At 38.8% G+C, this 15,505-nt stretch overlaps 1 protein-coding gene across 1 annotated transcript in view; it reads right to left on the reverse strand.

Moving 5' to 3' along the window:
• Positions 1–1,034: 1,034 nt before the first annotated feature.
• The window catches only part of TECTA (tectorin alpha), a 150,118-nt gene continuing 135,647 nt past the window's right edge, over positions 1,035–15,505 (reverse strand). Inside the window, exons 23-25 of the mRNA XM_077457361.1 lie at positions 13,436–13,523; positions 9,909–10,025; positions 1,035–1,301 (exon numbers count right to left, since the gene is read on the reverse strand). Coding sequence (XP_077313487.1) covers positions 1,219–1,301; positions 9,909–10,025; positions 13,436–13,523 — 288 coding nt within the window. The 3' untranslated portion in view covers positions 1,035–1,218. The remainder of the gene's footprint in view (positions 1,302–9,908; positions 10,026–13,435; positions 13,524–15,505) is intronic.

Consider the following 15,505-nt stretch of genomic DNA (forward strand, 5'->3'; position numbering starts at 1 on the left):
CACGCTGCAATGATGGGCACAGGCAAGGCTGTAACAATGGGCACAGGGATGCTGCAGTGGTGGGCACTGGTCATGCTGCAATGATGGGCACAGGTCACACTGCAATGATGGGCACAGACAAGGATGCATTGGTGGGCACTGGTCACACTGCATTGATGGGCACAGGTGAGGCTGCATTGGTGGGCACGGGTTATGCTGCATTGATGGTCACAGGTGAGGCTGCCTAGATGGGCACATGTCAGGCTGCATTGATGGGCACTGGTCATGCTGCATTGATGGGCACAAGTGAGACTGCATTGATGGGCACAGGTGAGGCTGCATTGATGGGCACAGGGGAGGCTGCATTGATAGGCACTGATAAAGTCATTGTTCTTATTTATTTTTGTAACTTAATTCTGCATAAAACATTTACGTGTCATTTCATGAGATAATTTACGAGGGTGTGTTTAGGGGTGGAATTAGGGGTGGAGCAGGGTAGGGGTTGGGTGGGGAAACTGGGGGCGAGTAACCCTTAAGGCCTGGCTAGTAGTTCAGCCCTGTACTGGCACACACATGTTGTTTTTCTTCATAGCAAGAGAAAATGAAATGCATTTAAATACTAGATTTATTACTGCATTATTTCAAAGCCCAAAGTTTTATTGCTCACTTCTGTGTACTTCAGGAAATAGCCAGTAGCGTTCATTTGTTAATAACAAGGATAACTAATAACGGTATATAAAATGTGTATTTTAAAATAGAGATCATGCTTTATCACAAAACTTGTGCAATAACTTATTTAAATGTGTTTACAGAAGGTTTCAATGGCTACATATATTTCCGCAACCCCATAGATCTTAGTTAACCTCAGCTAACATGACACATTTCATGGACAAAAAATGAGTAATCTAATACAAAACCAAGCCAGAAAATAGATGTATTTATAAAAAGTTTTGTGAGGTCAGGGATGCAAGGTATACAGTAGATACACATTTGGTCCTTAAAATGAATCAAAGCAATCTGAAACACTCCATTTGGCCATATCAATGTTCAAGAGGTTATAGTTACAACCATTTATTGCTTGAAAAACCATAATCACAAACTGCATGTAGTCATAAAACATTTTAAAATGTCTTTTTTCTTATGACTTGCAAATTGTCTTTTCCTTGGCTATATGTCCCCAAAGAATGTCTTGGGTAACTTCATCAGAAAAAAACTTCAACTTCTTTTTGGTAATTGTTCTTATAAATAAACTCCAAGCATACATATCTGATGTATAATGCAATAAAAGAGCCAGACACGGTGTACTGTTGAAGTGCTTGACACTGTAAAATAAGTAAATACTAAAATGAATAAGTAGTCTTGACAATAATAGCATGCATAAATTAATACATTAAAAGCATATTCATTTTAGTATGAGAAACGGTCAAGTATAATTTTGTTTCTATACTATTTAATTTACAATTTAACATATCATAAAGGGATATGCTATCCATCATAACCCAGAGAAACAAATCTCTGAAAGCTGTAGCAAAAAAAGGCAATCACAGGGCAGAGCACTAGTCACCAGCATTGCCTGTAGTCTCTCTGCAGCTGATATTTTCTCATTACTGACTTCCACACTATGTCTCTGTGTAGAAGCAGCAGTGCCTTACAAGAGAAGTATGTTTTTTTTTTTCAGGATCATATTTACTTGATACTGCATAGGTCCCTTGCCGTCTCTAAGACTGAGAACCGAACGATCAAACACTGATCGCTCGGTTCTCAGGGCTCCCTAAGCAGAGAGCTGGTGACTGTCAGTCATTACAGTCTGCTCTGCTGCCCCCCCCCCCCAACTCACTTGAGCTCTGAGTTGGGGAGGGGGTGGAAGTGGCTGGTTCAGGCTCTGTGGCTCACTGAGTGGCTGAGCCTGGTGCCGGTCCAGGCATATGGGTGGATCCCGACTTCATTGTTGCAATCTTGCACAAGCCGCCTCTGTGACATCAGCCAACAGCAAGTTTCAGCTTTTTTAAGAGGAATTTGATACAAACAAATTAACCTTTTTAGATGATCCCTATAACGTCTTCGTTTTTTGAATGTAGATACATTTTAAGATGTAACATTTAAGGAGATTAATATAGTACACAGGCATACCCCACTTTTAAGTACACAATGGGGTTTATTTACTAAAGCTGGAAAGTGCAAAATCAGGCTCCCTTCTGCATATAATTGAACAAGCTGGGGTTAGAAGCTCATTGGTTTCTATGCAGAAGTGAGCCTGATTTTGAACTTTCCAGCGTTAGCAAATAAACCCCATTGTGTACTTAAAAGTGGAGTATGCCTGTATAGTATAGTGAATTTAAGATCTGTTTATAATAACAGATGAGCAATTTGCAATACATACAGTATATGAACAGATTACCAGAAGAATAATGTCCATAAATATGCTATACGTAAATACGTTAAAACTGATATTTGCAGTCATTACTGTATCTAATATCTGAATAACAATATGAATATGAAATTCGAATCCTCTATTTTAACTGAAATTCAGCTGTTCATTCAGACATTCAGATGTCCACCTTTAAAGGCAAATTTATTTATGTTTACAGGTCTCTGCTGTGCTTAATTCAAACACTCTTTGGTCAAAACGAAAGCGTATCTAAACCCAAAAGCAAAAATGTTATATATGGCAGTTTACCACTTCTTAAATGTAATGGCTGCATTCATTTTAAATGTTCAGGCTTTTTACCCTTTCTTCCTAGTAATCCTGTAAATAATAAATGTCCTGTCCCATCATGGCTACACTCATTTCTCCACTATATCTATCTTCTCCTGATAGTGACGTATTGCTCTCCACCTCATCAAATCAGAGAACATTTTGCATTCATTTAGAAAACGCAAAACATAATCTAAATGGCACCTGTGCTCAGCAGCCGACCTCCTGTGTTCACAGGATATCAGACCAGCATGGGACTTGAAAATAAATGGAGATCACTGTAGTAGCAGGGTCTACGTCAGTGATTTCCTGCTTCCTGAGGCTTTGGCCAGGTATGTCATATACATAGTTACATTGGTCCAAGATGTAACTATGTGTAACATGCCTATATAAAGTGGAAAGTGCTAATGCGCTTCACCTCACTCAAATGAAAAGGTGTATAAAAATCAAAATATACTAAAAAAACTAATAAAGGTATAAGTGTAAAAAATACCGAATATACTAGAAAAGTGGAAGCAGCCAAGCAGTGAATAGTAATCTCAGTACTACATAAAAAATAGGTGTGAATAATTAATGCGGCGCTGCCAGCAAACTATAATATAATATTACAAAAACACTAAATACATAACAGGTGCCAAAAGTGAATCCACCTCACTCAGTGATCCAGTGTGCAATAAAAACAATATACTACAAAACACTAGAACTAGTGCATATATAGAAACATCATGAATAAATAAATGAATAATCAGAAAATATTAGAACGTGACTAAAAATCAAAGAATAAAAAGTGCACATAAATACAAAAAACAATGTAACGTGCCGACTTAATTAGAAGTCCATAGAATTATTTTGTGAATATACAATCAAGTCCATGCAAGTAACGTGATTTCCAAGCCCGTGATACTCCAGCAAACAACTTCAGTGCCAAAACAGGTGCACCAAAACGTTTCCCCCAGCCTCTCACCTCAAAAGCTTAGTAAGCAGACTCTGAATACAGCCCAAAAGCTATTCCTTTCTCTTCCATCCAGCAGGTAATACACAGCTGCACATTCCTTTCCCAGACTCCTCCGTTATCTCTCAGTACAGTGTGCGGTATGGAGAGTATGAAATAAAGGACAGGGGGGGCTCTCATGTGTAGTAATTCACAAAACAGTTTTAATAAAATAAGTAATCACTTACATAAAGGATAAGAACAGCGAATAACGTCGAATCATTCGAACTTCCGGTCTCGGCCGCGACCGGAAGTGACACGTGTAGCACCACAGCTCCTTCCCTGACGCGTTGCGTCACTCCCTCGTGACTTTCTCAAAGGGTTATAACCCTTTGAGAAAGTCACGAGGGAGTGACGCAACGCGTCAGGGAAGGAGCTGTGGTGCTACACGTGTCACTTCCGGTCGCGGCCGAGACCGGAAGTTCGAATGATTCGACGTTATTCGCTGTTCTTATCCTTTATGTAAGTGATTACTTATTTTATTAAAACTGTTTTGTGAATTACTACACATGAGAGCCCCCCCTGTCCTTTATTTCATACTCTCCATACCGCACACTGTACTGAGAGATAACGGAGGAGTCTGGGAAAGGAATGTGCAGCTGTGTATTACCTGCTGGATGGAAGAGAAAGGAATAGCTTTTGGGCTGTATTCAGAGTCTGCTTACTAAGCTTTTGAGGTGAGAGGCTGGGGGAAACGTTTTGGTGCACCTGTTTTGGCACTGAAGTTGTTTGCTGGAGTATCACGGGCTTGGAAATCACGTTACTTGCATGGACTTGATTGTATATTCACAAAATAATTCTATGGACTTCTAATTAAGTCGGCACGTTACATTGTTTTTTGTATTTATGTGCACTTTTTATTATTTGATTTTTAGTCACGTTCTAATATTTTCTGATTATTCATTTATTTATTCATGATGTTTCTATATATGCACTAGTTCTAGTGTTTTGTAGTATATTGTTTTTATTGCACACTGGATCACTGAGTGAGGTGGATTCACTTTTGGCACCTGTTATGTATTTAGTGTTTTTGTAATATTATATTATAGTTTGCTGGCAGCGCCGCATTAATTATTCACACCTATGTGTAACATGCCGATGCCTGAAATTATTCTTTAAATTACTTTAAGAGACCATGTTACCAGCCCATTCATTTTAACAAATATCTTACCATAAGATTATATATGAAAAATAAAAAGCCGCTCTTAACTCACACAAACATCTAATTGTGCAAAAATATGAAATAAATCGTGAATCAATATAAGCATCTATATGTAAATTAATATATACCTATATCATGCATAGTGAAAAACATGAATACATTAATAGCTCAAGCCGTACAACTCATTCCTTGCAATATAAAATTACATTATATAAACCAATAATGATATGAAAAAGGGGAAAAAAACACCCAGTGTATAAACAATAAGTCCGTATATATGAACCACAAGAAATTAATTTCAAAACTGTGAATAAAGTCCTCCACAGATGAACCACAATAATCATAGAAGATCCACTACTGGGTCCAATGAAATAGTGCTCGATCCACCACCAACATACGATTAAATTTGCCGCTTACCAGAAAAACATGACCCCCGCTTCAGAGGGTCACACAAGACCTATAGGTGTAGATTCGACTTCCGGCCAAAGGGGGTCCTCAGTATTCTCCTAGTTTCACCACTCCAATAGGAGTTATGTAGAAACCGCTCCCAGACGTCTTCCTCATGGATCCAGAGGGACTCAGGGCAGGGGACATCAAAACCATAAAGGAAAAATAGAACTCCAAATAGTGTAAAACCCTTTATTACTGAAGATAAAAAAGTAAAATTGCACTTACAGTGTATAGAAGAAAAAAAGCCTTAAGTCCGTTGCGCCGGCCAGACGCATACGGACAGACCCGTTCTCCTGGAACCGTCACAAACACGAGGTGATGTATAGCGTACCGCTCAGCCCATATATATGAGCCCACGCTATACATCACGCTATACATCACCTCGTGTTTGTGACGGTTCCAGGAAAAAGGGTCTGTCCGTATGTGTCCGGCTGGCGCAACGGACTTAAGGCTTTTTTTTTTCTTCTATACACTGTAAGTGCAATTTTACTTTTTTATCTTCAGTAATAAAGGGTTTTACACTATTTGGAGTTCTATTTTTCCTTTATGGTTTTGATGTCCCTGCCCTGAGTTCCTCTGGATCCATGAGGAAGACGTCTGGGAGCGGTTTCTACATAACTCCTATTGGAGTGGTGAAACTAGGAGAATACTGAGGACCCCTTTTGGCCGGAAGTCGAATCTACACCTATAGGTCTTGTGTGACCCTCTGTAGCGGAGGGTCATGTTTTTCTGGTAAGCGGCAAATTTAATCGTATGTTGGTGGTGGATCGAGTACTATTTCATTGGACCCAGTAGTGGATCTTCTATGATTATTGTGGTTCATCTGTGGAGGACTTTATTCACAGTTTTGAAATTAATTTCTTATGGTTCATATATACGGACTTATTGTTTATACACTGGGTGTTTTTTTCTCCTTTTTCATATCGTTATTGGTTTATATAATGTAATTTTATATTGCAAGGAATGAGTTGTACGGCTTGAGCTATTAATGTATTCATGTTTTTCACTATGCATGATATAGGTATATATTAATTTACATATAGATGCTTATATTGATTCACGATTTATTTCATATTTTTGCACAATTAGATGTTTGTGTGAGTTAAGTGCGGCTTATTATTTTTCATTTTGTTTTTCTGTATTTATGTGACACAGTGAAGCTGCAGCTAAACCTTCATTCTTAAGAGTATCACATATAAATAATGATTTATTTTATGTTTCACCTTAGCGCAGTTTTTTCTTCTTTTTTTATAGGATTATATATGCATTCAATGGATTTTGTACATTGAATGTGTAAAAATCCAAAAGGCCTGAGATGTATTTTAGATGCCGTCATCTTGGATGTGATGGCAGCAGCCTACCCAGACATAAGACTGTCACTCAAGTTACACTCAATGTTATTTCTCTAAACTCTTGACACTAATGCTTGCTTGAATGCTGCAAATAATTATTCTGTTTCAATATATTTAGATAATATAAACAATGCAGGGCGGTTTTACCCCCGAATAGCACTGCTAAAACGACGGTGAAGCAGCGCTAAAAATAGCACCACCCCAGAGTGAAAGGGGCCTTAGTGAAGAGGGGTGGAGGTATGCAAGGATGGTGGGTTGGCTGGGGAAGTTGGAGTTGGCCATTGCGGAAGTCTCCACTCGATGTGATGCTTTAACCCTCATTACCACTAAGGGTTGAATTGCCCACAGGGTGTCATTGGAATCTTCTGTAAGATCTTTTTACTTTATCACAGAGAACGACTGCCAACTTTACATTAAACAGGTACCATGACATTTTTTGTTTAACTTGTGTAACAGTCAGGTACCACACCATCATGGTCTGGATAAATCTTCTTGACAGCTGTAAAAATTTGAGTCAGAAACATAAACTGGCCAAAAGTACAGTCTGATTTAAGATTCAGTAGAGCTTCACAGGAATTCTTAGGGATACTGGAGCTTAGCACAGTATAAACGAACTAGTAGACAATGGTCCAAAAATGTTTGATTCTAGGACACGTGTACCATATATCTACTGAAATGTCCAGCTACTCCACAACCCAAAAAACAACAGTCTGAGGTTCCCTGAACAAATTTGACTCTATAGAGTACCATATAACATGTAAGCATTAATTTATAGTTGGTCTCATTAAACAATGACTTCAGTGATCTGTGCGAAATTGTGTCCCAAATATGGGGCTGGTGCAAATCAATCAGCACAGTCACCGTGCAAAGTTGTTTTGTGTATATGTTTCACCAATCGTGATTGCTGCTAAACATGACAAAGTGCTTTTCACTACACTCCACATAAAATACATAAATATCTTCATGAAGCGCAATGCAAAATAGTAAATTAAATGTTTTTTTGATTAAAATAAATCGTCACAAAATACAGTATATATTAACACAAAATGTCCATGCTATATATTGCAATCCAATGAAGAAAGTCCTCCACCAATGTGCTGTGAAATTCTCAATATCTTCCACTCCGATTTAGTGCAATACATGCAACCACCCAGTGCTCATATTAAACTCTCACCTTATTCCTTTGACCTTGATAATAAATCAAGGTCATATATGTGCTTGTATTCTCTCTATGGGCTGAACTTTTCTACTCCACTGGCTAATGTTCACCTCTGGCAGCACCACACTCACAGGCAAATTGCAGGTAAAAACTGAATGGGACCAATAGTGCTTTCTGTATAACACGCTTTAATTAAAAACTCATAAAATTCTCATTAATAACATAAAAAAAATCACCCAAAGTTCTATGGACCAAGATCTTATCTATAGAGACATGGGTATATCCAAGCATTCACCTTCATACCACAAAGCATGAGGGCTCCCAGACACTGAGGGTGTTCTCATTCTGTTTTTACATGCAATCTGCCTGTGAGTGTGGCACTGCCAGAGAAGAACATTAGTCAGTGGAGGAACAAAGTTCAGATAGTCCATAGAGGGGCAACAAGTTACATGCACTGGGTGGTTGCATGTATGGCACGGATTGCACTAAAAAGGAGTGGAAGAGATTGAGAATTTCATATCACATTGATATAGGACTTTCTTCATTGGATTGCAATATATGGATATTTTATTTGTGTTAATATATATTTTGTGATGTTTTGTGATGATTTATTTTAATCAAGGGAACATTTAATTTATTATTTCGCATTGCGTTACATCAAGGTGTTTATGTATTTTATGCCCCAAATCTGGGTCCACTTGTGCATCTCAAAGGAAACACCAAAATCTTTTTCCCATTGGGAAACATAAGAAGGAGGACATACAAAGTTGATCTCCAGAAGAGAACCATAGATTGGGGATACTATACCCTCGGATAGAGGATTATGATTTTGTGTTGCCTTTTTATATTAGTTTGTTCTATTTTGAAATTTGTTTTCTTAATTGTCATTTTTTTTCTTTTGGACCTTTTTTTTCTTTTTAAACCTTTCTGGATAGCCGTGTTGAATAGGGTAATTTCTGTAGGGTGCGTTAGGTACAGCCGCCTTGCTGATTCCCTGTCCTCACGGCTGTGCTTAGAAAGGCAAAGGAGCCTTGTAACAAGTCAGCTAGGTAAAAGCTTTTGCTGAAATGCATCATTGTCTTGTTGTCTCTTAAGAATACTCAGGACTGATTGTTGTTTTAAAGAATAAAAGGCAATTCAGGATTATATGTGGACCCCAGCCGTTGTAATTTTTCCCAAAGACCTTTTTACTTTATTTTTAGATTTTTATAGCATAAATATATGTAAAATTACATTTTAGTTACCATATATTGTTTTTAAAACAGTCTTCAGCTATTTATATGCTATTGAACTTGTTTACTTGGTTCATGGGGGCTAGTGGAGCAGGATGTGATGTTGGCAGGGAGTAGGAGGACCGAACAAAATACTTAAATGCAGCCATGTTTTTAAACACAAAAGAAACAGTAATTTTGAGGACTGGGAGAAAAGGACGAAGACCTGGGGAAAGGGAGAGGGCTTGATAACACCTGGAATAATGGAAGAAGGAACTAAAGCTATACTGCAACCCAAGTTAAGTAACTATTATTGTATGCCTATCGCATACATTGTCAATGTTTGTTTGATAAGAAGGATAGATAGCTTGTTCATGTGTATATTGTATGCATGTTTGTAGTTCAATATATGCTGTGTATTGTTTTCCTAAATTTGTGAGCAATTTGTAGGCACAACATTCTTATTTAGTAAAGCACAAAAATATAGTACATAGATTTTTATGCTTCCTTGCTGCAAAGTAACCTTAAAAGACAAAGCAAAACATCAGCGACCATTACCAAGACTGGCACATTGCAAAACGTAATAATTAATGATTATTAACAATTAATAATTATTATTTAGACTTTCTCCAGGCAAAATAATAAGTTGTTAAATAATGTTTGTTACCCCAAAATTTCATATTCCTAATATGTGCCTGCTGTACCATGTACTTGTATGAAAAAATGTCCTGTTCTCTTTATTTTGCTTCCTATGTGTGAAATCCCTGGTGTTCCTGCCAGTCCTATTAAAAACGAAATTATTACATTCATTCACACATTGACAGGCTCTTAGGACACATGCTACTTTAATAACTGAACTGCCCAGCTGCTTTTTGTTTAGTTACAGATTTAATTCCAGATATCTCTTACCTCGACAGCTACGTCCATCGTCCTGCAACGTCCCTGTAACACAGCTACATATAGGTCCATCTAGTCTGCTTGTACAGATCTGTTCACATCCCCCGTTTTCCTCACACCAGTCCAAACCTATAATGCAAAAAGAAGAAGCTCTATTCACAATAAAACGTCTTCTAATAATTCTACATTTATGAACCATGTATAAACTGCAGCATAATCATTTTTTTTTTATTAAACTCTTCCATTTCATATGCTTTTCTGAACATTAAAAATAGACTGAGAACTAACACTTTGCCTGCCACAAAGAAAATCTTCATTGAAATAATCACATGTGTGTAAAAAATCCTCCACATGTAGATCCACACTGTAAAAACTATGGAATGAATGATTGGCAAAAATAAAATTTTTATTTGTGGTGTCTGCTAAAGCGTTTGTTACCGAAAGATTTCATATTCCTAATATGTGCCTGCTGTACCATATACTCATATTAAAAAGTGTCCTGTTCTCTTTATTTTGCTTCCTATGTGTGAAATCCCCGATATTCCTGCCAGTCCCTCTGCTTTCCTATTGAAAACTGACCACATTAAATAGGTGAACACATCATGGTCAGTTCTCTAGCTTTGCTGGGAAATCAGCTTGCTCTCCTCCAATGGTCAGACTTGATCTGACACCCTTCCCTATTCGCTGGGAAGCTCGGTGTGCTGTTGCTTTTCCTCCCCCCCAGCTCTTATGCAGCTGAGAACAGATAGAACAGAGGGAATGTGTTCACTTATAAAATAGGGGAAAAAAGGTGTTTATAGTTTTTTCATATCTATACACATGTTTTGCCTTACATTTCTATTTTAAACTGATGTGTTGTTTTAAAAGTGATCGTTTATAACCACTTTAAGGGTTTCCTCTTTTACCTATAACATGGATGTGCTCCAAAATGCATTATATATGTAGTACCCTCTACCAATAGGTAGGTGCTAGTAAGGTTTATTTTACTAGGTTAGCCAGCACAGGTAAATTTAGGCAAGCTTATGCTGCACACTAGGCCTGTCAGTGACTTCTGGGGGCTGGGATTGGTCAGAGTAGCAGTGCGTGTGACCACCTGCACATCAGTTCTGAGGCGCCTCCCCTGTTTCTGAGGAGAATGTTCTAGAAAAGGGGCTGGGCCTGGAACTGGAGTGGCAGGCAGCTTGTGAGTGAACCCTGACCAATCCCCAATCGATTTGGCAGGGGGCGGCCTCATATATAAGCTGAGGTGATTTTCCACTGGGGGCCATAGTCGGCTGGGTGAAGTGAGGAATGGCATGTTCGACAGTCACAGGAGGCCAGGGGGGTGTGCCATTCGCAGGAGAAGGCCCAGGGAGAGCTGTGAGGGGACATTGCCTCTACACAGTCATTGGCAATGTCTCTGCCACCACACGGTCAGATGGCAGGGAACCCCTGGAGCAGAGGGGCAGGTGAAACTGTCGGTAGGCATGGTCCAGTCAAAGTTCCTCATCAAGGACTCAGGGCTGTTGGAAGGTCGGTGAGTGTTACCACAGTGGGGCTGGAGGTGCCAAAGCCTGGAAGTGCCAAGGAGTCTGTGAGGGAACTCTGCTAGTACACGGCCACTAGTGGAGTCTTCATCAATACACACGGTGGATGATGGGGAGTCCTGAAGCAGAAAAGAGACTGTGGGGATCTGTGTCCACTTTGCCTGCGTGCACATGATTTGCAAGTTGGGCTGGATGGGAACAATAGTTCATATTTCCTAGAAGATATGCTTTTAACTCACTGGGCCTCCAGGGAGAGGTTCTGCAGGCCTTAGGTTTGTGCAGGAGGTACCAAGTGAACAGGAGGAAACAAGTTATGGTCAGGAGGTGAAAAAAGATCTAAGAATATTGCTTTTACATGGTCATTAGTAATGTCTCTGCCATCATGCGGTTGGATGGTAACTCTTAGATGGTATCGTCTGTGGAGGTTGAGCCGCAGGAGGAGTAACAGTCTACATAGAGATGCAGGAGGAGAATCATATCTAAATCAAATTGGACATTCAATCTTCTAGCTCTAACTTTTAGAATGTACAAAATCCTTAAATATGATGGCAATAACTTATCCTATGGGCATCCCATATTCTTAATCCCTATCCAAGTGGTACCCCCCAATAAAAACAACAAAAACAAAGCTCGCAAAAGACTGTAAATTGTCTCTGGAAGTGATGTATGAAGTCTGGCAGTGGGGCGATTTGGTGGATTGTTTGTTATTAGCTGCAACACCATGGCTACATATACAATACATATTCATTTTTATGTATTTTATGGAATATTCAAATTCAAACAAGTTAACAAATTAGGCTTCTTTTTGTGCTGGGTTCTCTGTTTGATTAAATAATCAGAGACTTCTTAGCATCCAGCACATGTTGGTACAATGAATACTTTGATCAGGAGTTGTCACAGTGTACACAGAATGCAGAGGTCAGGGGTGTGTTACAGTGCAGGGGTCAAGAGTATCTAACCCACAGAGTACAGGGTTCAGGAATGTGTACTGCTAGAATGCTGGGGTCAGAGGTCTGTAGCATAGGTACATGTTTTATGTAATTCACAGGGTGAAGAGGTTAGCAGAACATAACACAGAGTGCAAGGTGCATGCATATTGGCTGTTATAATTAGTAAATCACCTCTATATGCATGACTGCATAACCTATTTCAAGTACCTTTTATTTTCTTAGTCTTGTCACTCAGTTCTACAAAGCATTTCAAGTCCTGATGAAGGTAGGCAGTTGTAAATACATTGAATGTAGCGTTAATATCTTGATAAGAGTTAATAAATTTTAGATGCCCCCCAGGGGTGCTCCCTGTGCCCTTCTAGTGTACAAGAGAAGAACTGTAATAGCCCAAGATCCAGCACCTCAGACCTACATCTTACAAGCAATAAAAACATGTCACAGACCTGTTTCACATGGTTTTCATTTGCAGAGCTGCCAACAAGCTTTGTTGAAATATTTAAAGTACTATTCAGCTCCCATATGTACATTTTGAACACAAATCCTAATGGCAGTGTTGATTGCCGCTTTGAACAAGCTGCTAGTAGGCTTCAGGACTTCCTGAACTTGTTCAAAGTCTGCTAAAGTCTGCTAGTAGCTTGCGTAAAGAGCCAATGAACACTCCCATTAGGATTTGTGTTCAACATTTAGAAACTGGAGTTGAATGGTACTTTAAAAGATTAAACATAGCTTGCTGAAAGCTCTGCAAATGTTTTGTCAAAGCTTGCTGTTTGCACTGCTTTTATACAGGCTGAACTCTGCTTGAAACAGGCCAAAGCTTCAAAACCTTTCCTGATCTAACCAAAATGAAAAAAAGGGATTTACTATACATATACTTTAAGTATCTGTTTTACTCTGTTCTATGTTAAACGTAAAGCATTGAACTTATATTCACAGTTTACTCTTACAGAAAGACATTTTCCTGATCCTCTTAAAAGTTCCTTATGGGTACCATGGGGAAAAAAATGTTTTACATCTGTAAGTCAAAAACAGAATTATTATAATTAAAAGTATAGTAAATACTGACGTTTCCTCCTTATTGGACCAACAGAAATAATTTGCTCTTTTGAATCCTGTCCATGATCATTGGAAATTCTGGAATTCTGAGGACAATTCTGTCAAATAAACATAGTATGGAAGTAAATAAAAATACAAAAAAAAATTAATTATTTCACCTGTTTTTTTCTCAAATTAATTAGCTGATACTATATCTAGCCTTTTCAGCATCTTCCTGATAATAACTTTTGTGTAAAGTTTAGGGTCTTGCTTTGCAGATATAACTATATCTCCTATTCTTTGTTTTCCACACCTATACTTCTGGGGTAACGCTCAACTGAATGTCTTGGAACTTTGGTTGGTCTCTAAATATGGCCCTTTGAAAACTCTAAAGAGTGCAAGTCAGTAACAATTTATACAAATGGATGACTTCCAAGGAAAAGTTGTGATATTGTTTTGAAAAGTAAATAAAGTGAGTGAGTAAAGGGTTTTTTCTATGGATCCCAAGTAGCAAATGGTTGGAGGATGGACAAATTCTGTCAAGCACCTATGCCTGTTAGTAGAGGGAATAGGTCTTTATCAATATGCTTATCTGTTTGGAAAGCTAAAGTGATACTAAAGTCTAATTTTTTTTCATTTAACCTCCCTGGCAGGATAAGTATTTCAGATTTTGGTGCTGAGAGCGGTACAATTATTTTGCATGGAAATTTGGCATTTTATATTTTAGGCTTGTATTTCCTAAGAATAACTCACTTAAATCTGTCCAAACCAGAGTCTAGTAGACATCCCAGGTATGATAAAGTTTGAAAAATGAATCATAAATTATAATATAATAAATAACTATAAATAATTATAACAAATAATAATATAATAATAATAAAAATTATTCAATAATGTAATCAAATCAAAAACACTGAAATTTGCTCAGTTGCAGAATTGTCGCTATCATTAGATTTAGTGTCTGATGACGAATTTCCCCACAAATCATTATCGCTCAATTCTGCAAGTGATTCTAATTTATTATCGCTGTTTTCTAGCTGGTCTAAAACCACTTTTGACATAAAGGGACACTTTTTGGTTGCTATGGACAATCTCCAAATTCCAGGCAGAAAAAACAGTATTTATAATATAAAAGTGCATGCAGGGCACTGTACAGCCCACTCGGGACAAAGGGGATGTGTAATTTTTTTATACAGTACTGTAATCTGTAAGATTACAGAGTACTGTATATGTACTGTGTTTCTACTTTTTTGAATTTGGCGCCGTTCACCGCCCCCCATGCGTCACATCGCTCGCAGGGAACAGAGCCCGGCCGAACTCAGCACTGTGTGAATCTAGCGAGTAGACAGCTTGCACACACAGCAGGGAAACATCTCAGGATCCAGGGGACAAGGTAAGTAACTTTCCCTGTATCCTGTGATGCGATCCCGAGTCTGGCTCAGGGTTACCTCTAATGGTACTGAAATTCCATCCCCAGCCAGACTCGGGAATACCGCCAAGGAGGTTAAAAATAACAAACATGTTATACTTACCTGCTCTGTGCAGTGGTTTTACACAGAGCAGCACACACCGTCCTCAACTTGGGTCCCTTGTCAACGCTCCTAGCTCCTCTCTCCTGTCGAGTGCCCCCACAGTATGCAGCTTGCTATGGGGCACGCTGCATGGTGTGTCCATTCAGACACAAAGTCCTGGTTCGGTCCCACTCCCTCTCTCTCCTCATTGGCTCACTGACATTGATTGATGGCAGTGGGAGCCAATGCTCCCCCACTGCTGTCTCAGTCAATGAGGAGGAGGAATCTTGGGCAGCCAAGACTCTTGTGTAACATCACTGGATCAAGATGGACTCAGGAAAGTATTAGGGTGACTTTAGGACCACTTCTGACTTTAGAACCACTTTAAGTATTCTGTTCATTAGTGTTTGTGATATCATTAGTGCCTAAAGTCATGAGTGTCAATAGGCCCATAGTTTTTGTGAACATAGTCCATAAAGGTACACCATGGCTAGAACATGAAAGATGAAAATCATTTCGCTGGCACTAGTGGTCTCTAGTCCCATTCTGCAAAGAGTTTTGGATAGATAGAGATGGATTAGAGCAGATGT

Source organism: Lithobates pipiens, unplaced genomic scaffold (genome assembly GCF_037356315.1).
Source record: "Lithobates pipiens isolate NorthernLeopardFrog02 unplaced genomic scaffold, aLitPip1_a1.2 Scaffold_27, whole genome shotgun sequence".
In the NCBI taxonomy this organism is placed as follows: Eukaryota; Metazoa; Chordata; class Amphibia; order Anura; family Ranidae; genus Lithobates; species Lithobates pipiens.